We start from the raw sequence: 25,053 nt of genomic DNA on the forward strand, positions 1-25,053 counted from the left end.
TTTTTTTTCAAAATACATAGCTGGTAAAACAAATGGAATTGGTGATTTTAATACAGTTTATTTTTTATATAAATTATTCATTCTTGGAAGTAGACAGATGGTTGTTTGCAAAATAGACTTGTGAATATATGAAGAAAAAATATACTGTTTTATCTTTTTCTGAGCAGCAAACTTTTCTAATACAGACTAATACTATCTTCCCTCCAATTGTCTTGACCTCTTTAACAGAACTCACCAGTTAACCAGCCATTCCCCAAGTCATCTGTTTTTATGAGCCATCTATCTTTCCATTTCACTGTCCAGTATCTCTGGCTTCTGTTTTCATGAAGTTTATCGGAAAGTTTACTCAGAAGGAAGGTTTGTTCTCAGGATAATGCTGTTTCTTACATAATCCTAATGGGGGGCATGTTTTGATCAATGAGGAAAAGGCTAATATGGCCCCAGTCAGATTCATCTCCAGAGAACAGAAAGAAAAGGGAGAGTAGGAGACATTTGTTGAGCACCCTTCTCTGTGTCAAGTGCTATTTTAGATACATTAATTTAATTCTCTTAACAGTCCCATGATTAAACTATCTGTCTTGCAAGTGAGGAAACTGGCTACAAAGCTGGTAACTTCTGGCACCAGGATTTGAATTCAGTGTTTGCCTCCATGCTCTTTCCACTGATCTGTACTTCATCCATTGCTGAAAACACACCTTGTTTAGAATACTAATTCCCTAATACCAAACTGACAAAGCTCCCCTTGTCCACAGGGAAATGAGAAAAATTAGGATAATGTGATAAGTTTTTTCTCTTAAATATGAATTTATGCATTTTAAAGGACCATTCTTTTTTTGGGTATGACTACTATGTTTTGGATATTTAAAATGCCCCTCCTCACACTTTTCTTTTTTTAAACAAAATGACATAATGGTCAATGGTAGTTTTTTTTTTTTAAATGATTGCAGTTTAATAGCCTTGTTAGCAAAACATGAGGTTCACAGCCCAGTATCAGTTCCTCCTAATTGTTTTTTTTTTAACTTTCTATATGGAAATGATTTAAAATTTACCAAAAATTGGCAAGAATTAAGAATAATACAAAGAACATCAGTACATCTTTTACCCAGATTCCCCTATTGTTTAAACCTTACCATTTTTGTTTTTATCATTTGGTGGTTCGTTTGCCCTCAAATCCTCTCTACTCTGGGATCATTTCCATGTCCCCCTTTGTCTTTTATGGCATTGATATGACATATTTTTGGAGAATGCAGTCTTTTTGTCCCCCTCCCCCTCCCCAATAGAATGTTCCTCATTTGGGGTTTCTGCATTAGGTTCAGGTTATTCATTCTCAGGATACTCCATCGGTGATACTATGTCATCAAAGCATCACAGCTGGGGGCACAGGGCGTCCATCTGCTCCTCATTGGTGATGTTAATTTTGGTCACCTGGGCAAGGTGTTTTTCAGTTTCTCCAATATATAGTTATTGTTTTTTTACCTTGTGTCTAATAATCTGAAGAAGACTCTTTTAAGTCCATGCTATAACCAGAATTTAGTAGCCTTTGGTGATTATTGCTTATCAGTCTTTGCTAGTTGCAAAATGCTGATTTTTCTAACTCCAGCGTTCCGTCCTCATCTACCATTTGGCACTCAGCATTCTACTGTTAGCAGGAACCCTTTCTCCTCCAGCCATCCATTCGTTCATCTATACCTATGCGTGTACGGTTTTATATTTACTATTGTTTTGGACTCTTGGTTGTCTATTTTTTCAGTGGCTTATAATTCACCACTTACTTTGGTGCTTAAATTGTCTTAAATTTGCTCAGTAGGAGCTCCTTCAGTCTGGCTCCTATGTCCTTGTGGCATCGTTTTAGTTTTATTTATTTATTTATTTATTTTAGGACATTCTCTTAAATAAAAGATGTTCCAGAATCTGGAATCAGCAATTTCTCCAAGAAACCCTGGGGAATGATATTAGACACATAGCTCTGGTTGCTGGGTGTCATCTTCTAGGCCTATTCAGCAGACAGAATTAGGAAATGTGCATGTACAACTGTAAACACATAAATATGCATGTGCCATGTACATTTTAATGTGCTTATATACACATTGTGTTTGATTTCAGAAATCATGAGTTCAGACTAATACCTCCAATTTCTATCCATCCTCAGGGGTCTTGTCTTGACTTCCCCACTCCATATTCCTATGTCTCTGTTTTTTCAGAATTCTGGCACAAGTCAGTTTATTCACTCGGTCAATCCTGTAGTACATCTGAAATAGTTCTTAGAATTGCTTTTGCCCATGTCACTGTAAAAAAACACTTAAAAGCTTGTTTGCAGTTCTCTCCCTACCTGTACTCTGCCCAATAATAAGGATATATAATTACATTCTGTGTTCATAAATTACTTGGGTTAATTCTTTTTTCTCTCACTGTGATTATGTTATTTATTTGAAATAAATTGGATTCATTTGTTTCAGTTTTTTCCAAGTTTAAGGTCCCCCCTACACACATACTTCACATCCTTGTTGAATTAATTTTTAAAAATACATGGAATGCTAACATGTTTCTAAAAGTCATAACTATACCAAAGTTTTACTGAGAAGTGTTACTCTCTCATATCACTTCTGCCCCATTCCCCAGCCCCTTCTTGGGTATCCAACTTCACTGTTCCCCCCTCCTCCATGTTTCTTTTCTTTATGAAGAAACGTAATGAAGGTGTTTTCTTATCTCCACCCCCCCCCCTTTCTTACAGTAAAGGTAGCATAGATATAGAGAGAGAACCTTTTTGCCCAGGCCTGTAAGTTTCTCGGGATGGGACTTTCAGTACTAAAACTGGGAGAGTCGGGCAAACTGGGAGGGCTGGCCACTCCATAAACTTGCTTTCTTAAAAAAAATAAAAAACTCATTGGTGCATATTGTACATATTACAAAATTCACATACATATCCTTAACTTTATTGAGGTATAATTTCACAAAATTCACTCATTTTAAAAAATTGTGCAACCTGACCAAAATCCAGTTTTAGAACATGTTCATCATTCCAGTAAACTTTCTCATCCCTGGTTACAGTTAATGTGTGTTCCCACCACTCCCTGCCCCCTCCCCCGTTCCAGGCAACCACTAGTTACTTTCTGTCTCCATAGATTTTCCTTTTCTGGATATTTCATATAAATAGAATCATACAATATTATCTTTTGAGTCTGGCTTCTTTTACTTAGTATGTTTTTATGTTCATCCATGTCATTGCATATGTCAGCATTTCTGTCAGTATTCTTATTGCTAGATAGTATTCCATTACATGAATTCCTGTTTTATTTATTCATTTAATAGTCAATGGACACAATTGAGTTGCTTCCTTTTTGGCCCTGATGCATAATGCTGCTAAGATCATTCATGTGCAAGTCTTTCTGTTGCCATGGGTTTTCATTTCTTTTGGGTAAATACCTACGAGTGGAATTGTTGGGTTGTGTGATTAATTTGTATTTAACTTTTTAAGAAACTGTCATACTATTTTCCAAGTGATGTACCACTTTACATTGCCACCAGCAATATATGAGGGTTCCTGTTTCTCCACATCTTCTCTAACATTTGTTAATGACTTTTTTTTATTATAGATGTTCTTATAGATACAAAGTGGTAGTTCATGGTTTAAATTTGCATTTCCCTAATGACAAAGTTGAGCATCTTTTCATGTGCCTATTAGCTATTTCACATAATGCTCTTACGGATTTTGCTTTTTTCACTTAGCATCTCCAGAAGTCACTTGTATTTTTCATAGAGATTTCTCTTTCTCTCTCTCTCTCCCCTTCCCTCCCTCCCTCCCTCTCTCTCTGTTGTGGCCTAGCATTCCACTGTGTGGACGTACATAGTTTATACAATCAATCTGCTATACTTGGGCATTCAAGTAGTTGAGTGTTCTGCAAAATTACAGATAATGTTACAACAACTGATCTTACATATTTGTTTTGAAGTATACCTTCAGGGTGGATTCCCAGAAGTGGGATTACTGAGTGAAAAGACATATGCATATGTACTTTTATTACATATTGCCAATACTTTTCCATAAAGGTTGTGGTAATTCACATTCCACCAGGAATGTATGAAACTTTCTGTTTCCCTAAAACTTCAGTATGTTGTCAAGCTTTTGAGTTTTTGCTAATCTGATGGGTGAGAAATGGTATCTCATTATAGCTTTAATTTGCATTCCTCTCACAATGAGTGAAGTTAAATATCTTTCATGTTTAAGGACCATTTTTATATCTTTTTTCATGATTTTGAATTTGCTCATGCTTTTTTTTAATCATGCAAACTTTTTTTTTTTTTTTTATGTAGACAAATTTTAACAATTCCTCCATGAAACCATCTGGGCTTGGTGCTTTTTTGTGGAGTAATTCTTTGGTAACTGTATTTCTCATATGCAGATTGTTTTTGTAAGCTTTCTATCTTTACAGGAATCAGTTTATTAAACCATATTTTTCTAAGAAAGTATTCTGTAGGTTTTCAGATATATTTCATTTGAAGTGGCATCCTTCATGTTTAAAATTTTTTTCTCTGTATCAATAGCTATTTGTTATTTCTTGTTCTGTATTATATGCACTTTCTCCCCTTTATTTTCTTTATTAAACTAGCAAATATTTTGTCTATGTTGTTTTCATTTTTCCAGGACTCTATGCATTAATTTGACCAACTGTTTTTCTGTTCTCTACCTCTTTAGTGTTGATTTTTAAGATTTTTTAATTTCTGCTCTTGTATTTATTAATTTTTTCCTTGGGTTTTGTTTTACCTTGTTATTTCCCTAGCTCTTTCAGTTGGGAATGTAACTAATTTTTATTTTTTATTGATACAGGTATTTAGTGCTATGAAATTTTCTCTGATCACTGCTTAGAATGTAATCCTACAGATGTACTTATTATCATTATTTTTCAGAAATTCTGTAATTTTTTTTTTTAAGATTTTATTTATTTATTTGACAGAGAGAGACACAGCGAGAGAGGGAACACAGCAGGGGGAGTGGGAGAGGGAGAAGCAGGCTTCCCACTAAGCAGGGAGCCCGGTATGGGGCTCGATCCCAGGACCCTGGGACCATGACCTGAGCTGAAGGCAGACACTTAATGACTGAGCCACCCAGGTGCCCCAGAAAATCTGTATTTTTTGTTTCTATTCGCTATTTTGCCGGAGTTGTTTATGGCAATATCTTTAATTTTTTAAGTGGAAGAACCTTTTTTGGTTGCATTTTTAATTTCTATTTTTATTGCAGTGTGATCAGCAAGTATTATTTGTAATAATTTTATAGTACCTGCTGATATTTTCTTTGTGCCCTAATATATGATCAGATTTTTGCATATCCATATGAATGTTTCATGTATACTTGAGAAGATTGTATATTCTCTATTATTAGGTTGTAGTATTCAATATATATCCAAAAATTCACCTTATGTTGTTTAGTTCTTGTATATCCCTACATTTTTTTTGTTCACTTGACCTGTCTTGTCCTGTGTGGTAAAGTTTCTTTTAGTAGTGTTTCTGTTTCTCCTTGCCTCCCTTGTAGTGTTTGTTTCATATAGGTGATTGCTATGTTATGTGTTGTGTGGATATTCATATCTGTTACATCCTAAGTGTGAAGTGTGGATTTTAACATTATAAAGTGTTCTTTTTGTTTAGTGTAATACTTTTTGAAATTGTCTTTTGGCCTTGAGTTAAACCCATTCACACTTATTGATATGACTGTTAATGTTTGGACTTAATCCTGTTATTTGTTACAGTTTTTGCATGTATTATGGTATAATTACTGTGTATCTTTTTCTACTTGGTGTGCTCTCTTTGCTTTTGAAAAAAAATCCTTTTGGTATTTAGGAAAGTTTGTATTTTTATTCTAGTTACGGCTTTATATTAATATTTTGTAGGATTTTTAATCCCCTTTTTTCTCTCACTTAAACTTTTACTCTCTGGGTATCAGTTCTGGATCCTGTCCTTTAACTTTGACCTATTACTAAATGAGAGTCATTGTTCTTTTTCTACATTTCCCTTTTTCTTTCCCTAAGTAGGCTCCATGCCCAGCGTGGAGCCCAGTGTGGCCTTGAACTCACAACCCTGAGATGAAGGCATCAAGAGTTGGACGCTTAAATGACAGCCACCCGGGCAACCCATCCCTTTCCCATTTTTAATTGTATTTTTCTACTTTATCAAAACATAGAAAATGGTCTAAATTCTACAATTAAATATATGAAATGCTTCCGATGAGTCCTTTTGCCTAGGTTTTCTCAACCATCTATTGGTTGGATGAAGCTCATCCTGTAGGTGCTTTTATATTACACACATCTAGTATTCTCTGAATTTTTTTCTGTGTTCAACCTTTTCCTTTTATTGGTACTTAAAGGATATCTTGGTTGTATATAATATCCTTAGTTAATATTTTCTTAAGTTTCTTGAAAATGTCGCTTCACTGTTGTCTCGCTTTGTATGTTGTTTGGGGTTTTGTTTTTTTAGGGTTTTTTGTTTGTTTGTTTTGAGAAGTCTGATACCAGTCTAATTCTCTTGTCTTTATTTCACCTTTTTTTTTTTCTTTTTTTTTTTTTTTTTTGGTCTGGAAGCTCTGAGAATTTTTTATTTTTAGAATCTGATAGTTTTATTAGGATATGTATCAGAGTTGCTCATTCCAGGTCAGTTTTCCTGTTGTGCCCTTTCTATGTACAGAGTGAGGTCTTTTATTTCTGGAAAATTTTCTTGGATTACAGTTTTAAACATTAATCCTATTGCATTGTTTTTGTCCTTCTGGGACATCAGTTAAAGATATGGTGGGCGCTCTTTGCCTGACTTCTATTTCAACTGCTTTCTCTGTGATTTTTTGTTACTTCCTTATTTAATTTTTATTTACATTTTTCCTCCTTTTTCTACAAGATAACTTTATTAAATTTTCATCTAAGGCTGTTCTCCCTTGAGCACCTTATAATTTAATCTGGTATAATTTTGCTTTTTTCTGTTTCTGCATTCAACCAACTCTCATTTTATCTCTTTCTCCCTATTTTTGTACATTTCTGTTCATAGTACTTGTACTTCTAATTCAGTCTAATTTTTTCATATACCATACACTTCCTTGACATTTTATTTAGTTGGGGTGTGCTGGTATAGTTTTCTTAAGCTTCTGGGTTTCCTCTTTGGAGGGAGTGGGATTTTCAGTAGCAGAAATGAATTGTGTTGGGCGCCTGGGTGGCTCAGTTGGTTAAGCGACTGCCTTCGGCTCAGGTCATGATCCTGGAGTCCCGGGATCGAGTCCCGCATCGGGCTCCCTGCTCGGCAGGGAGTCTGCTTCTCCCTCTCCCGCTCTCCCCTCTTGTGCTCTCTCTCTCAAATAAATAAATAAAATCTTTAAAAAAAAAAAAAAAAAAAAAAAGAAATGAATTGTGTTGATGTTGGAGAAAGAGAAAGCTAGTGTGCCTTGTTTCTTTTTTTATTACCATCCGATACTTCATTTTCTTTAAAATATTTTGTTTCCTTCTCCTACCTCATTCTTCTCCAGATGCAATGCTTTACCAAAGCTACCACTTCCAATCCTGCCACTTCTGTGCATCTAGTGTTGTGAACCATCTATCAAGCACCCACCTGTGTTCAGAATTTTGTCATTAAGTGTTGTACTTTCTCTTTCTAGGGATGATTTTACCTTTGCTCTTCCTAACTCCTCTGTTTCTTTCTACTCCATTCCACAGAATCTCTTAAACTTCCCCTTAATTGCTGTCCTCACTCACAGGCTTGCCATCAGCAGGACAGAAGTAGGAGTCTGTTAGAATTGTTCTCTACTTACAGGTCATTTGAAGGTTGCAGTGTTCTCTGTCTCCTAGTAATGCTGAAGGTTGAAGTCACTTCAGGTCTAAATTACTCTCCTTGTTGAATTTATCATTTCATTTGGAGGCTGTGGGGATATTTAGAATCAGACAGCACCACTGTTCTCCAAACCTGGAGTTTCCTTTTCCAGTTTTTAAAATAATTTTGCTAGTTTGTGAAATCCAAAATTCTCAAGACCTATCGATTCAAAGATTGGGTCTTAGAGGTAAATCATTCACTCTGTGTTTTCCATTGGGACAGATTGAACAGAAAGCTGTTGGTTCTTAGTTTTTCCTGTCCCCTTTGCCCATAAGCAGCATGAGTAGGAAAGAAGCTCTGTTTTCCTCTTTTCCCTAGTGTTGGTACTCTTGCTGTTAACTTGCAGGTTAACTTGGGATGCAAATTTCTGTTCTGAGAAAGTTCTAAGTGGCATACTCATGTTGCTAAAATGGAATATTTGTGGGCTTGAAATTATGAAATAATGTGACTAAGTTCAATGATTTTCTAGTCATCCAGTGAACTATGCATAATACCAATTGTGATAAAAGATGTAATAGTATGCATTTTTGAGTAAAATTTAGTGTTATTAATGATGTTTAAACCCCCTGGCTGCCATAACACAATACCATAAACTGCATGGTTTACACAACAAAAATGTATTTTCTCACAGGTCTGGAGGCTGGAAGTCCGAGATCATGGTGCCAGCGTGGTCAGGTTCCGGTGAGAATGTTTATCCTGACTTCTCTTCCTGGCTGCTTTCTCACTGTGTTCTCACCTGGCAGAAAGGGGGGTTGGGGGGGAGAGGGAGAGCAAGTACTGTCTGGTAGCTTTTATAAGGACACAAATCTCGTCATGAAGGCCCTACCCTCATGACCTCATCTAAACCTAATTATCTCCTAAAGGTCCCATCTCCAAATACCAACACATTAGGGCTGCAACATAGGAAATGTAGATGACACAATTCAGTCTATAGCTCCATTTGAGATACTGCCTGCTGCCTGCCCGCCTGGAGTATTGGATTCAAGATTTGTGGGGCAAGCAAAGTCTGGTACCTATGGTTGAGTAGAAGAGTATTCTTTTTTTTTTTTTTTAAGATTTTATTTGTTTATTTGACAGAGAGAGAGCACAAGTAGGCAGAGAGGCAGGCAGAGGGAGAGGGAGAAGCAGTCTCTCCACTGAGCAGGGAGCCCGATGTGGGGCTCGATCCCAGGACCCTGGGATCATGACCTGAGCTGAAGGCAGATGCTTAACTGACTGAGCCACCCCGGTGCCCCAGAGTAGAAGAGTATTCTTGAAAACAACAACACTAAGTTGTATTGTTGATATTATCATGTGACAAAATGGAGACCACAAAGAATTGAACAAGAGAGCACAGGAGATACCAGCCAGAAGAAATGGTGAGTGCTCATTAATGAATTGCTATAAAAGCAGGGTAACACCACAAAAGAAAACAGTGAAAGATGAAGGTCTACTACTAGTATACTAGCTATTCCAGAAAAGGTTCCACAAAGGGAAAAAACAACAAAAAAAAACTGACTCAGACATAAGAATATAGAGAGTCCTTATTTCCAGCGTGTTATACTTTATTAGAAGACTATTTGTAAGTGGAAATTACATTGTAAATTTTCTTTTCTTTTTTAAATTTTTTTTAAAGATTTTATTTTTTTATTTGAGAGAGAGAGTGACAGAGATAGCGAGAGAGATCACAAGCAGGGAGGAGAGGGAGAAGCAAGCTCCTGCTGAGCAGGGAGCCTGACGTGGGGCTCGATCCCAGGACCCTGGCATCATGACCTGAGCCGAAGGCAGACACTTAACCGAGTGAGCCACCCAGGTGCCCCGTAAATTTTATTTTCATAAAATTTATGGGTGGAATAACTCTTCATACTAGCTGTATGACCTTATATAAATCATGACTTCCTGAGCTTCAGTTTCCTCTTCTTTAAAATTTGGGGACACATAAGAGATCCCCCAAAATATTAGCCCCCCCCCCCCCACTTATTTTCCTCTCTTTTAAGTCTTGGCTCCCTCTCTGCTTTCTCCTCTCCAGGAGATGATGGGATGGAAGATGGGCAGTAGGACTTTGTATTACGGTTCTCCAGAGAAATGGAACCAATAGGTTTTAGTGTGTGTGTGTGTGTGTGTGTGTGTGTGTGTGTGTGTGTGTATGAGATTTATTATGAGGAATTGCCTCATTTGATTATGGAGGCTGGCAAATCCCAAGATCTGCAGGATGAGTTGGGCAGGCTAGAGACCCAGGAGAGTCAATGGTTTAGTTCCAGTTTGAGTTGGAAGGCCTGAGAACCAGAACTTTGGTGCAGTTCTGGTCTGAGAATAAGAAAAAAAGCTAATGGGAAGGCCATCAGGTAGGAGAGAATTCTCTCTCAGGGAGGGTCAGATCTTTTGTTCTGGTCAGGCCTTCGACTGATTAGATTAGATGACACCCACCCACACTACAGAAGCAATCTGCTTTAGGTAGTCTATGATCGAAATATTAATCTCAAAAAAAAAAAAAAAAAAATGTTAAACTCATCCAAAAATACCCAAAGCACCCAAAGTAGTATTTGGCCAATAGCTCAGCAATCCCTGGTCCACTCAAGCTCACACACAAATACAACCATCACAGTCTGCAAGGAGGGTACAAGTCCGGGGGGCGGGGGGGTGGCAAAGAAAAGCCACAAGAATGTAATGAATTTCAGCTACAAGACTTCATAAAAAAAGAAATTAGGGGAAAACATCCCAGAGGAGGAATCCAAACATTGCCTTAAAAATGTATCAAAATCTTTCACTCAGCATGAACTAATTTATTTGTTACTGTTTTGTAGAGATGTTAAATAAGAAAGCAAACAGTGCTTCAGGAAATGTGTCCCTTCACCTGGGCACCTTGCCTGGGTAGCTACAAAATATCAGTAGGACATGATTCCAAAGGAAATTTGGAAAAGAAGAAATTACATAGATTAAATCCTAAATGGAATTAAGATTTCTATGGTGGTGAAAAATGGCTGAAAACTGGTCTATTTCTCCTTTCTTGATTGGCATTTGTATCTGACCTTTTTATAATGTTTGTGCATTTCTTTTCCATTAAGCTTTTTCCAAAAATTGTTTTACAGAGTTTTTATGATTTTGACAGCTTGACATTTATATTCCAGGCAAAAATGCTAAGCTTTTTCAAGCATGTATACTAAGGTCTTTGAGAAAATAAACCCAGTCATTTGATACCACTGCAGGGAAATAGCCGTCATCTTTCTAAATCAAATCAGCTATTCATGAGCTTATTTAATACCTCATTGTATTCTATAATTATCCTACAGTGTCTGGTTTTGCAAGTATGAATAGGAAGTTATTCTCTGCATACCACTCTACTCACATATTTCTTATCTTTCCCTTTTTTTGATGGTCCTCACAAGTGCTAAATGAGTTTTCTTGGTGTCCTCCAGACTCCTCTTCTGAAGGAAACTGCCCCACCATGGTCATTGCTGCAGGAAAAGGATCTTGGCTATTTCTGTTATCCTTCCCAGCTATGCTGATTGGAACAGGGCAGCAATCTTGTCCAAGGACTAAATTTCTGATGATGGCCTTTGAGATAGCCAATCTATAGTGTGGCTGTGTTCAGTCGTGATGAGCTGGGTCCCTTTAGATTTTTGCTCCAAATTCTAAACTGAATAATTCTAAAAATTGGTTGGCAGTGGGAAAGGAAGCTGAGGGTATATAAGGAGACTATAAAGCAGAAGCAGCATGCATGAGCCAACATTAGGAGAAAGCAGAAACCATGGGTAAAGATGAGGTGAAGAAAATTGATCAGAGGGTAAGTTGTCAATTTACAGTGAAAAAGTAGAGTGTAGAAATACAAAAAGAAACTGCTGGTGAGTTGCTCAAGTTACATTTAGATGAAAATTCAATTGATTGCTATCTGGATAAAATAATCCAATTCCCAGCCGTTGTTTGGATCCAGAATGACCTTCCATCAAACTTGGCTGTGCTGTAATTCTTTACTTCTGAGTGCCCAATCTCTCTCTCTCCTCACCCCCTCTACTATATAACAAACTCCCATCACTTGGCTACCTAAGTAAGTTTGTGTTTTATAACCCAAAGAACCTGCCCTGCATTGCCTCATGGTAGTGTTGGAGTACTGATCATTAAGTACTCACATTTATTTTCCTAATGCCAAAACACTATATGTATTCTCTTATTTTCTCCATTTCCCCCAATACGTGCTCCCTCCCCCTCTTATCTTTGCTGCTAATTTACCAGTGAAACGAAGGAAGGGAGAGAGAAAAAGGAGGTGGACAGTGTCTTAATGCATTCCTGTTCATTCTTTGTGTGTGCACAGGGCTCAGTGACACAACTCCCCTGGCTAATCTGAATTTTCTTATAATTTAGGAAAGAATGATCCCTAAAATTCTACCCATAACTAATAAAAGACAGCTAGATTTTTTTTGTTTGTTTTCCATTTTTTTTTCCTATCTGAGAGAAAAAAACACACAATAGAACTTCTCTGTTCCCAGGTAACAGGAAAAGCACAAAAGGACAACAATCTTTACCTATTCCTTTGCTGCCTTTGTGTTCAAAATACAAAAGGCAGAGAAATAGAGGAAAAATGATTTCAGGTGTCCCTTTCCTAGGACTAGTGGTCAAAATGCTGATCTACATTGATCCCCTGTCTTGATCTCCCTTCTTTCCATCCTCCCCAAATACAAAACATTGAAGAGAACACACTCCAGCGTACATGGCTGGTTCTTAATTGGACTTTTCACTTCGCTAGTTCTCAAAAACCTGTCAAACAAGTCAAACACTGCACTTATTACTGCCTCTAATCTTGTGTATTCTCTAGTATTGTCTAACAAGACAAATATTATCTTCCTAGTTGTTTGTATCTGTTAGGAATGTATTAAGTTACAGGTAACAAAACTCTAAATAATGTTTAAATAAACAGGTTTTTTTTTTTTTTTTAAGATTTTATTTATTTGAGAGAGAGAGATAGCAAGAGAGAGCATGAGCAGGGGGTGGGGGAGAGGGAGACACAGAATCCCTGCTGAGCAGGGAGCCCGGTGCAGGGCTGGATCCCAGGACCCTGGGATCAGGACCTGAGCCGAAGGCAGACACTTAACCAACTGAACCACCCAGGTGACCCTTTCTTTTTTTAATATAACAAGAAATCTTGAATAAGACAGTTGCTGATGTTGGTTAAGTTGCTCAAGTATTGATTTTCTGAGATTTTTATAGTTTTTTCCATTAACCATACCAGTCATCATGATGACATTCAGGACAGGATAAAGAGAAAAGGGAGGACCTTTCCTGTATTACATAAAGCAAAAGGCTTTCCAGGGCCCCAACAGTATTCCACTTATGGTTTCATAGTCTAGAATTGTGTCATTGTCATTTCTGCCTGTAAGGGAATTTGGGAAGTCAGATTGTCTTTCCTGGTGTTGAGCACGATGTTATTCTGTATGTAATGGGGGTTCTATGAGCAAGGCAGAGGCAGGAAAGAGATGTTGGATAGAAAACCCAAATTGCTTGCAAGACAGCTAGAAGGAGAATGTTAATGGCTCGTTTAGTAGCCTTTTTGAGCCTCAGAAGTGCCTTGGCATTTGATCTTTTGTAAACTTGCCCTTGCCACGTTAACACTGGGAATTATAAGTTTATATATACCAGAATGAAGGAAAATGAGAATCTGACCAAGGAAATGGTTCAAGCACCTATACTTCACTGTTGCAAAAGATAATACTGAATAACCAATACTCTGAGAAACAAGCAATATTACGAGATACAGGCTCCTTTGGAGACTGGGCACTGTCAGGCCCCTGAGTGGAGAGGAGGAGTGCTAGGCTATGTGACTCCTAGATATAAAAGCCGAACTGACCCCAGAGCCAGTGGCTTCCCTGAGTAAGGCTGTCCTCATAAACTCAGCCGGGCAGCAGTGGTGCTTCACCTGCTTGAGCTCCAATCCCGAAATTTTCACTCTTCTCTTAACTTTTAGCTTGAAAAAATTTTAAAGCTATACTAACTGCAAGAATAGTGCAATAATATCTACGTATGTGTGTGTACTTATAGTTGTTATATAATATATATGATCACTATTGTTGAGTATAGCACTGTATAATAATCCTTTACCGATTCATCTATCTCATCCTACTGGACTATAAGCTTTAGGAGAGTTGGTCTGTCTTTGTCTCTTTATATCAGCAGCGCTGAACACTATGCTTGGCAATAGTATCAATGTGTGAAAGTGAACGAGGAGGTGAATAAACAACTACATTTAAATTGTATTCTTCTCAGAGAAAACATTTGCCATTATCAAGTGGGAAAATCTCCACTGGTAACCCAACAAGAGAAGCTGGTAGTGCAGGGTTCAGGGTCTGGCAGGTGCAGAGATGCTTGGCTGATGGATCCGTTAGCTGATCCATGTGATGATTTCATGGTCATCGTTAAAAAAAAAAAAAAAAGTACTTACTGCTAGTGTGAATGCAGCAATATTACCTAGAATATAGCATCTTTTCTTTTCCTGGGAAGCCCATAACATTCTTATACTTCCCCCTCCCCCCTTTTTAAAACTGAGTACTGGAAGGGACTTTTACAGATCATGTGATTTAATCTTTTAATTTTACTGATGAAGATTCTGAAACCAGAGGAGTTGAGTAACTTCCCCAAGGTCACACAGCTGGTTATTGTCATAAATTTGCATCATTTTTCCGTTGAGACCTGACTCACTTCCCTAAATGCAGCATCCTGCTTGGTAAATTTATGTACTAGACCATTACCACTGTTGCATTTTCTCAATAGGGGGATGAACTCTTCCCTGAGCTAAGTGCCCTCCACCACACACACACACACACACACACACACACACACACACGTGCACACAGGCACACACACACACACACCTGAGATGGCCATGAACACACAAAATCAGCATTCCTACCATCTGCTCAACATATGTGTAACTCCCTGCCTCATTCGAGAGTGTATTTTTAACACTTTTCTTTAAAGGACCTTATGTTTTTCAGGCATTGGCAAAAATTAATCTTGAAAATTACAAAATCAAAATATGTTGAGTAAATTAAGACCCATTTTCTCTGACAGCATTTGGTCTAGGCAATGATTGCAAAACTCCATCTGCATTTTGTAAGATGACTTCTCTGTGAGTACACTTACAACAACTTGATTTAGGAGTGTACTTCCGATATTAATTTGACTATAGCTGCTCCTGCCGCAGAGAAATAGAGCCCCCTGGTCTTTAGGGCTCTCCATCAGAGCACCATGTTTGGGAGCACTGTGTTCTGTGGGAAATATTTACTGAGGCAGTGTTCTCTCTCGGGATCCCAGCTTTCAATCTTTTAAAGTACGGTTTGTCTCAGAACTTTGCTTTTTGTAAGTTTTGAATTCCTTTTTATTGCCTTTTTTTTTCCTTTGCTTTCCTAGACAGAATTTCTTAGAGCAAACAAAGGTGAAGTGGCAGCATTTTTCATAGTAGTATGGATTTTTTAGGGTTTTTTTGGTGGTGGTTGTGATCAGTGGAGGATTGGCCCAGGAAAAAAGAAATGTATGAATACAACAGATAAAAAAATACATATAAATGCCAATTCATTCCTTTTTCTTTGAGCTCCTTTTTATTAAAACGTTCATTCAATAAATATTTATTTGGTGCTTACTTTGTGCCAAGCAAACTAGCTGTGCTAGGTGCTCAATAAGAATATTATTATAATGGGTGCCTGGGTGGCTCCGTTGGTTGGGCGACTGCCTTCGGCTCAGGTCATGATCCTGGAGTCCCTGGATCAAGTCCCGCATCAGGCTCCCTGCTCGGCAGGGAGTCTGCTTCTCCCTCTGACCCTCCCCCCTCTCATGTGCTCTCTCTCATTCTCTCTCAAATAAATAAATAAAATCTTTAAAAAAGAAAAAAAAAAGAATATTATTATAATGATTATATTTACATTTTATATTAGTTTAATAATAGTAAGTGTGGTAGCAGCATACATTTCTATACATAAGCTGTCTTTCTTGCATTTCCACATCTCATTTGAACCTCAAAGCAAGTGTTTGAAATGGGCATGTAGGAATTGTTGTCTCCACTTATGACTGTAGAAACTGAAGCCCCAAAAAGAGAAATGTCTAGAGTTACATGGGTCTGGGCAGGGACTGCATGAAAATCCAGGTTTCCTGACCCTGACCTTGGAACTCTTGTCCTATTGTATTGTATCCCTTCTCCAAATTTCACCTCTACCACCCCAGTGTGTGATCAGTGCTCACCCAAAGCACTATGGCTGCCCATGGTCCTCCCTTGTGAGTCAACTTGTATGAGAAGCTCCCAGTCTCACACTCTTACGTGTCTCCTCTCTCAATCTCTGTTTCTGTCTCCCTTGTATATGTACATGTATATGTATATGTAGTATCTTCCCTGAGGCTAAGCCATTCAGAGAATTCATATTGAATTAAAATCACTTGCCTTCTAGAAAAAAAGTTCTTAATGCTTTATAAATAAAACATCTAATTCTGGGGACTTGGGCACTCAAATTGTCTAAGAAGGTCACGTTATGACACACAATTGTTACACTGCTTTGGTTATGGGAAAAAGTTATTTCTGTTATTATTAAAAATAGATTCAGACAGTGCCAAAGAGACCAGGTCTTCTTAGAGAAAACTTTGATAGTTGCCATTAGCAATCCTAAGGCAGAAAATATTTTTTCAAAGTGATAAAACACACACACACATACACACACGCTAATTGCATTTAATAACTAATCTTGAAAAAAAATTGATAGGTCATTGTTCTCTATGGGATGAATTTAGATGTAAGAACTTCTTAGAAGCAATGAAAATGATTATAGAATCTCACTTTCAATACAAAATATCATAATGTGGATAATTTTGCTTCATTCTGTTTTACAGTTACCATATTCCAATCCCTCCATGAGCTCCTACCTGGAGTTTGCAGGGAATTTGCCTTCCTCTGACCGTGTACTAATATTAATGCTAATTCATGTGTATAATGTTTTTATAATTTATATACAGCTTTGGCTATATTATCTCATTTTAACCTTAAAACAATTCTGTGATAAATAATATTGCTATCTTTATTTTGAGTCATTATTCGATTTGGCCCAGCATCATAGGGTCTGAAAATGAGAGAACCAAGACTTGACCCTGATATTCTGACTCCAAACTCTAAACTCCTTTGACTTCATTACCTAGTGCGTGTTTTCTTTCTTTCTTTTTTTTTTTTTTTAAGATTTTATTTATTCATTTGACAGAGAGAAACACAGCGAGAGAGGGAACACAAGCAGGGGGAGTGGGAGAGGGAGAAGCAGGCTTCTCGTGGAGCAGGGAGCCCGATGTGGGGCTCGATCCCAGGACCCTGGGATGATAACCTGAGCCGAGGGCAGATGCTTAACAACTGAGCCACCCAGGTGCCCTTAGTGTGTGTTTTCTGTTTCCTCACTTTTTACACATCTCAGCTCCCAAACTGGAATCGAATTTACCCTGGTGTTTAGCAGATTGTGCTGCACAAGGTTTTACACATAAAAGGATCTGGGTTTTCAATTACAGCTTTGCTACTTCTTTGCTGGGTGATCTTAGATAAGTTATTTAATCATCTAAAGATGAAGTCTCAGCTTCTTCATTTATAAGATGGTGACCATAATAGTTCCCACATCATGGGATATCAGAGTAAATGAAATCGTTGGTGTAAAGTCTTAGCAGAGACCGTATCATGGTATTATTAGATTATGCAATTTACAAGTTGTGTAAGGTTAGGCAAGATACTTAATCTTGTCTAGTTCCATCATTATTAAAAAAAATGGGAAAATATTAAGTATCTTGCACAGATATCATGAGGTTTAAATAAAATAACATTTGTGAAAGTGCCTAACAGTCTTTGGAACACAATAATTTTTCATTTTCAACCTACTTGCTTTCTCTCTTTCTTCACGGAGAAAATCAATAAACATTTACTGGATTTCCAGTCACTCCTTTCATGCAATGATTTTATGACTATGTTTTAGTGGTTCTATACATGGATGCAAGTGTTCAATATCAAGGTGACTTTGACAAACTGTTCTAAAGCTCCTAGTAGAATAAACTGCAGTGTCCTCTCAGAGAGGTAACAGAAAGGAATTTGGTAACCTAGTTCAGAGTAATCGCCCAGAAAGTGGCTCCCCAGTGAAAGCCCGGCTGGCAACAAGCCCATAGGTACTTTGGGCATGGACAAGGAATTTCAAGGAGAAGGATTTGTTAAAGCAAAGAGGTGTTCAAAAGTGATTAACTGTCGGGAATACCCATCAGAGTTTGTATAAAAAGATTGAACTTGAGAACATATATTTTTAAGACTTTATTTATTTGAGATAGAGAGCGAGAGAGAGAGACGAGAGAGAGAGAGAGAGAGAGAGTAGGGCACTAATGGGTGGGGAGGTGGGCAGAGGGAGAAGGAGAGCAGGGAACCCGATGCGGGGCTCAATCCCAGGACCCCTGGGATCATGACCTGAGCAGAAGGCAGACACTTAACAGACTGAGCCACCCAGGCGCCCTTTGAACTTGAGAAATTATTTAAGCAGTGATTTTCAATATCCAGTTCGGTGGATCCTATGTGTCTACTGGTACAAGAAAATCACAGTGGTAGAAGGCACGTTTTCAAATGGTAGAAATACTTGTCAATAATTAGAATTTTCTTAATTTTACATTCCACTTCCACATATTTTTACATTTGGCTGCCACTGCTTGCTTCGACCAGAACTTAAATTTATGATATGCAATGTATTGCAGAATTACATATTTAGTTATTTTAGGATATCATTATTTTGTGAATTCTCAGTGTTCACAAAAGTGTTCACAAAAGTGTTCACAAAAAGTGTTCACTTGGACAGTCTGAGAAGTGCTGTTATGAAAATACAGTTTTGTTACTTTGGACATCGTTTGGCAGATCAAAAAAGGCAAACATTATGTTGCCCCAGACTTAACTGAGAATCTGCTTTCTCAAAAGGTAGGACTAATTTAAAACCAACATTTCCTGTTACTTGTGTCTCTGAGCAATGGTGGGTGGGTCTCATTCATTACTGCTTTTCTGGTGCCTAGAGCAGTGTCTGAGACAGAATAAGGTCTCCACACATTTCCATCTTACATAGAAATTGTATGTATAAAAAATGCTGTGTTTCAAAAGCGCTTAAATGGTTTTTCTAAGCGCTTTGAGGATCCAATCTTAAATTTTGTTTCCCTCATTCATTTTATTTTTCATGGAATTCTTTTTTTTTTTTTTTTTTTAAAGATTTTATTTATTTGACAGAGAGACACAGTGAGAGCAGGATCACAAGCAGGGGGAGAGGGAGAGGGAGAAACAGGCTTCCCGCAGAGCAGGGAGCCCGATGCGGGGCTCGATCCCAGGACCCTGGGATCATGACCTGAGCCGAAGGCAGACGCTTAACGACTGAGCCACCCAGGCGCCCCTATTTTTCATGGAATTCTGCCTGTGTTTCTGATTCAATGCCACCTATTCCCAGGACCCTTCCCTGAAAACTCAAAGCTATGCGTGACGCTCACTTTCCGTCCAGCCCATTTTATGTACCGTACTGTCGTGTGGTTTATGCACAGTTCAGTGTTGGCGATGTAAGTCTAGAGCCTTAGTGAGCTATCATCCTTGTTCTTAAGGGAGTTAACGTAGTAGGAGACAGGGATACACAGGCAACTAATTATACTGCAAAGCGGAAAGAAAAAGTGCTGTGCTTAAAGTATAAACAAAATGCTGGGATTGCAGGGTGGGAGGAGTAATTAATTCTAACTGGGAGGATCAGGAACAAGGAAGGAAAGAAGCTAATATTTATTGAGGGCTTAAAAGTTGCCAAAGGCAAGCCTAGTGCTTTCCCTCAGGCTCTGGCAGGGGGTTGTGTTTAACCCGAGCTGTGGGGTGTTTGGCCACTGGGGCCATGTGGGGAAGGCATGGGTTCAAGAAGCCACGATACCAGGGGGACGCCCTTCTGCGATTCCCCGAGGAACAGGGACTGGGGACAGCCTTGACTTGGAAGGGTTGGGTGGAAAACTGGGTTGGAAAGGGAAAGCTGCTTTCTGTTACAGTGAGGGGTTGGAGGGAGAATTCTAGGCAAAGATGAAGAACGTCAGGAAGAATTGGCTTCAGTGTGAGGGGAGGGCAAACAAAGGAAAGGGAATTGGAGGAAAGATGAGGCCCACATTTATGCGGGTGGTTATAAAGTATGGGGTGGAGCCGGGAATTCTGATAAGGACCCTGAGGGAGGTGTGCTCAGCGGGGAGAATGATTCAGTGCCAAAGTTCCAAAGAAAGCACAGGTCAGTGGGTGCATCAGCTTGCTCTGCCCTCTTTCCTGAGGGAACGCTCCGTTGTGCTGGTGAGTGTCGGTGGGTCCCTACGGGGGAAGGGGACAAGGGTGCCCCAGTTTGCCAGCCTTCTCTCCTGACCACTCCTCCAGAGCACACACTGTCTTCATCCCTGCACATTGCCCCATAGAGCCCGATATTGGACTGGCCACGTGGCAGGCTTTTACACAATCATAATTGATTCATGGCAAACAAGCAGGTAGATTTCAGCAGAGTCAAGAGACTACTTATGGATTTTACAGTGCCTTGGAAGTTTAACCTAAAAATTAACCACACAGTTACAAAGAACATTAAAGCCCTTTAAGACTTTACAATCAAGAATTCTTTCTAACACCGTAATCTTACATAAAGAAAACTATGTCAATTCATTAACTTCTGCAGTAATTTATTAGCTGCTCATTATGCTTTCCTGTTTTGACTAATGGAAATGTTTAGAGCTGCATCTTTATGGAAGCTAAGTAGGCCAGGCGTTTTGACTGTCTTAGAATAATTAGAGAATTTTGCATCATTAGCCCATGGGATACCTACCTCTCCCAGTACAGCTTCAGAAAATGGTTTTTCAATTTTCTCAGCTTTCCCTCATTAGTGTCTCTTCCTGAACAAAGCCCAACTCTCCAGAATATCACTATAAAATATTTTACAAACATTTGTGGGACTGATCCAGCTGCTTTTAACTATTATTAATTTTCTAATTAGGATGGTAAAAAGACCTGTTTTGTTCCTATGTGAGATAACTTAGGGGAATTTATATTAGGGCTTCAAAACATTCTCCTAACTTACATGAAGGTCTAACAGGAAAGGCAAATTTGTGGTAAACATGCCCCCCCTTTGCCCTTCTGTGCCTGTGATACATATCTGTAATCTATAATGCCACTCTTTTCCTATGACTTCAGAATCTTTCTCGACACAGCACTGTAAACAGCAAGAGGTTGGGATTGGCATGAAAGATGATCTAACCAGGTAATTGCTCCCACAAGCCTATAAACCCCTCAGGTGCAGGCACAAGGTCCAATTCAGGACGTGACATACGGTAGGTTCTTAATAAATGGTTTTTGGAATGAACCGTGGGCAGAGAGATGGATAAATTAAATGGATGCGTGAATGACATTTCTTTCTTTCTCTCTTTCTTTCTCCCTTCCTTCCTTCCTCTCTTCCTTCCTTCCTTCCTTCCTTTCTTCCTTCCAACTGGTACAAGAATGCCTGTAGGATGCTTCCTTCTCTGTGTTCTAGGGAATGTACTGTGCATCACCAAGGGTCTTGTGAACACCAGCCCATAGAATGATAGAGCTGGAAGAGACCTTAGAAAATACCGAGTGACAACTTTTAATTTTTACAAAGATGAACCTAAGGTGCAGAGAGAACATCTATCCCTAGAGCAGTCTCTGAAGCTCAGGAGCCACCCTGCCATAATCCATACCTTATTAACTCTGTGGCTTCTGGCATTTTCTTTGCCTCTTCATCTGTAAAGTGGGGACAGCGATCTTGTTTGCTTTTCAGGATTATTGTAAAGCTTAACAAGAAAAAGAATGCAAAGTGCTTAGTGTAGTGCTAGCACATGGTAAATAGTCAAAAAAAAAGTTAACTTTTCTTTTTTTTCTTCCCTTTCATTAGTATTAGCTGAGCCAGTGACGGTACTGTAAGTGGTTTTATTACAAAGTTTATCATGTTATGCTGTGGTTTTTCCCCTTATATTCAATGAATTGAACAACATCCCCATTTTAGATACATAGAAACTAAGAAAAGAGAAGGTAAAGGAACAGATCCTTATTAATTAAGAATAAAATGTTTCCTACATGGAAAACATACAATTCCAGAATGTCATTTCTCTTTTCTTTTGGCTAATCCTATTATCTCATAATATATAGCATGCTTCATAGAAAATATATTTATAAAACTTGCCTTTTAATAATATAGCAATGAAGTTTAATTAAAAGTGAGTGAGCTGAATTGTCCTTTAAAAAAAAAAACCAACATTCACATCACATATGCAGACTGTCAGGTCAGTAATTAGTTGTGGGGGGGCGTGGTGAAGGAAAAGTTTTAGTTGGCTTGACTTTGGTTGCCAGGAAACATACAAAGGCAGCAGGAACAGATGAAAACAAAGAATTCCACATTACTGGGAAGGTGGCCTTCAGAGACAAGCCCTTCACTGGGACAGAAGTCTTGCATCTGCGTCATACAAGAAAATGGAGTTTAAAACCCCAACATGTTAATAGAAGCAAGGTTAGCCAGAGAGATTTTGAGAAGTTGCTTTTCTAATGCATTTAAAATGAGATTTAGAAGATACTTTCTGTGGTTCTGTCAGTTGGCATAAACATGGGGGAAGTTTTATGCATTTTTAATCAAGCCAGATTAAACAGAATATAAGGAGGGGGGTTTTAAAAGGATTCGACAGATTTTGGAAGTAAACTGTGGAATTAAAGAAGGGTGGGGGTTGAGGGCTTTTATTCCTTACCTCTTGGCCTTGAACATTTTGCCTTCTCATTGTTTGCCTTGAAATGTGCTTTCATTTTGGAATTCTGCTAAATTGGGTTTCTTTTCAAAGGCACCTGTTGAAGGGGAAAAAAAAGTGTTGAAGTAGTTGAAGGCAGCTGAAAAGGGGTGAAGCCATTATGAGTTACCAGAATGCACTTGAGTTGAACAAGGGGCCCCAGCCTGGGTCAAACAGCCCTGGGAGGGCAGGAGGTGCCACCACAGATGAAGGCCCCTGCCCAGCCCTGCTTGAAAACCAGCTCAGTGTGGGCGACTTTTGCAAAATACAGAGTGCCTTTGAGGTAAGCCTTAATCTTCTTTACTGGAGAATTTGAATTGTTCATGAAGACTGGGGTGAAAAAGGTTTTTCTCTTAAAATTGTTGATATATTCAATGGTTAAAACAGGGAATTGAAAAGAATCAGTCAGGCTTGAATTTAACACCAGAGTAACTTTATCCCTCAGTTCTTTGGGCCAAATAATATTATTTAGTTTGCAATTGCTGCTGTTGAATATCATTGTCATCAAGGAAGGATTAATTCTCTGACAAAATTTTTCTTAGTGATCATCACAGTTTTGGAAACCTGGAAGTTGTGGCTGTGAGTGGGGAACACCAGACCTCTAAGGTGACTCCCAGTACAACTGTCCTTGCATGGAACATTCAAGGAGAACTCTGGAAATGCAAATAGGCAGTTTGCAACCATTCTCCCCTGCTTCACTCCAAGTGACTCAACTCCTTTTCAAAGCTAATTTTGGCAATTTATTGTCCCAAGATCCCGTGCGAGAGACCAGTCTCCCACTTTTTTGGGTAAATATTGGGGCAATGCTCATCAAAATGAAACTTAAAGTTATCCTTTTAATTCTATATATAAAACAGGCCTTAGGAATTTTAACTATAAATAAATAACTTCCTTCTCTCTATCTTAATTAATTTGAAGTCGGCAGCTATGCATAGTAAACAGCATACATCAAAATGATTTTTAATTTCTCATGTGAATAGGAAGAAGTGCTCTTTCATGCTGTGGAATTTAGGTGGACATGAGCCTCCAACCTTTCTACTTCATAATGTTTGCTAAAATATGTTCTCAGGCCTTCAGAAGATCCTCCGAGGGTGCTTGGGAGTATCCACATTAATTTGAAACAGACCTACAATATTTTGGAATACCACCTTGAAATTAATAAAGCATGATGAAATGGGACAATTCTATTGGTCTGTAATTGGCATAAATTTTAATTTTTATCTCTCCCCCAAAATGTTGCTAACTACTGAAAAAGTCTGCCATGTCCTGTTTTGCATAACAAGTTCGATTCTACCTGCAATGATAAATTAACATCCAACTTATATCAATCATTTCTTTATAATATAATCTATCATATTTAGTAGCAAAGACATTCTCTGCCCTACACTTTTCTCATTTTAATTGTCATATATCTGCTATTCATCCAACCCCATTTGTCTGCAAAATTTCAGTGTTGCTCATGTCCAATGCCCCAAATGAATTTGGCATATTTTGATAGACACAGCAAACATTTTGACAGCTTGAAGACATTCAGAGAAATGTAACAGCAGACTATGACAGCTTTGACTCTGGAATGAACAGAAATGTGGTGGTTTGTTCTGCTAAGAACACAAAGAATCTGAATTCTAGGACTGGTTAAGAGAGTCGACATTATAAAGTCAATATGTTAGAGAGTGAAACTGCTGCAGAAGGTGGGGGTGGGTGTTCTCTTCAAACCACTGATCAGCCTAGAGTGAACCCAATGAAACGGGATAATCAATCTCAAGAGCTGTTGGTTTTTTGGTTTTGTTTTGTTTTACTTTAAATGTTTCGAAGACTGGATCACTTATTTTGACATTACCAGTTGGAAAAGCAGGTATTACAGAGGGTGAATAGATTGCAATTCAGAGCTTACATGGACCTAGAAAATCTAATGACAGTTTTTAAAAATGGAATTGAGCTTTGCAGACGTACTTTCCAGAGAAAAAGAAGTCTGTCCATGTTTAACAGACTCAATAGACACAGAATGGAATAATCTAATGGCAAATGTGCCACCAGGACTAAGAGTTAGGCCCTTGAGACAATATGATTTCCAAGCCCAGAATGGAGACCTAGAGGACAATGATACACAAGGCGGTTTCAGTGGCATTCAGTCCATCTGTCATGAGCGTTAGGCCCACAGTCCACAGGTGTAGATTGCCGTAAAAGGAAAAATCGCCGTCAGCTGCTGTCCAGCAACACGGGACCTTAAAGTCAGTGGTTTGTACTCCAGTCACTAAAGACATGCTCTTGGCAATGCCAAGATTCTGGCACTAGGTCCCTTTATCTCTTATCTTGTTTTGGGTACCCAGATTGCTTATTTGGGGCTGAAAAGTTGTCAGATATAGATAAAGTCCTTATCCTTAATTGAAGAAAGGGAAGTTGGGTCTTTGAATTGTGTACTGAATGTTTCACATA

At 38.5% G+C, this 25,053-nt stretch overlaps 1 protein-coding gene across 1 annotated transcript in view; it reads left to right on the forward strand.

Moving 5' to 3' along the window:
- The first annotated feature begins 22,028 nt into the window (after nucleotides 1–22,028).
- WDR49 (WD repeat domain 49) overlaps nucleotides 22,029–25,053 on the forward strand; it is a 135,612-nt gene continuing 132,587 nt past the window's right edge. Inside the window, exons 1-2 of the mRNA XM_078069536.1 lie at nucleotides 22,029–22,349; nucleotides 22,672–22,900. Of these exons, the coding sequence (XP_077925662.1) occupies nucleotides 22,739–22,900 (162 nt within the window). The 5' untranslated portion in view covers nucleotides 22,029–22,349; nucleotides 22,672–22,738. The remainder of the gene's footprint in view (nucleotides 22,350–22,671; nucleotides 22,901–25,053) is intronic.

Source organism: Halichoerus grypus, chromosome 1, assembly GCF_964656455.1.
Source record: "Halichoerus grypus chromosome 1, mHalGry1.hap1.1, whole genome shotgun sequence".
Classification (NCBI taxonomy): domain Eukaryota; kingdom Metazoa; phylum Chordata; class Mammalia; order Carnivora; family Phocidae; genus Halichoerus; species Halichoerus grypus.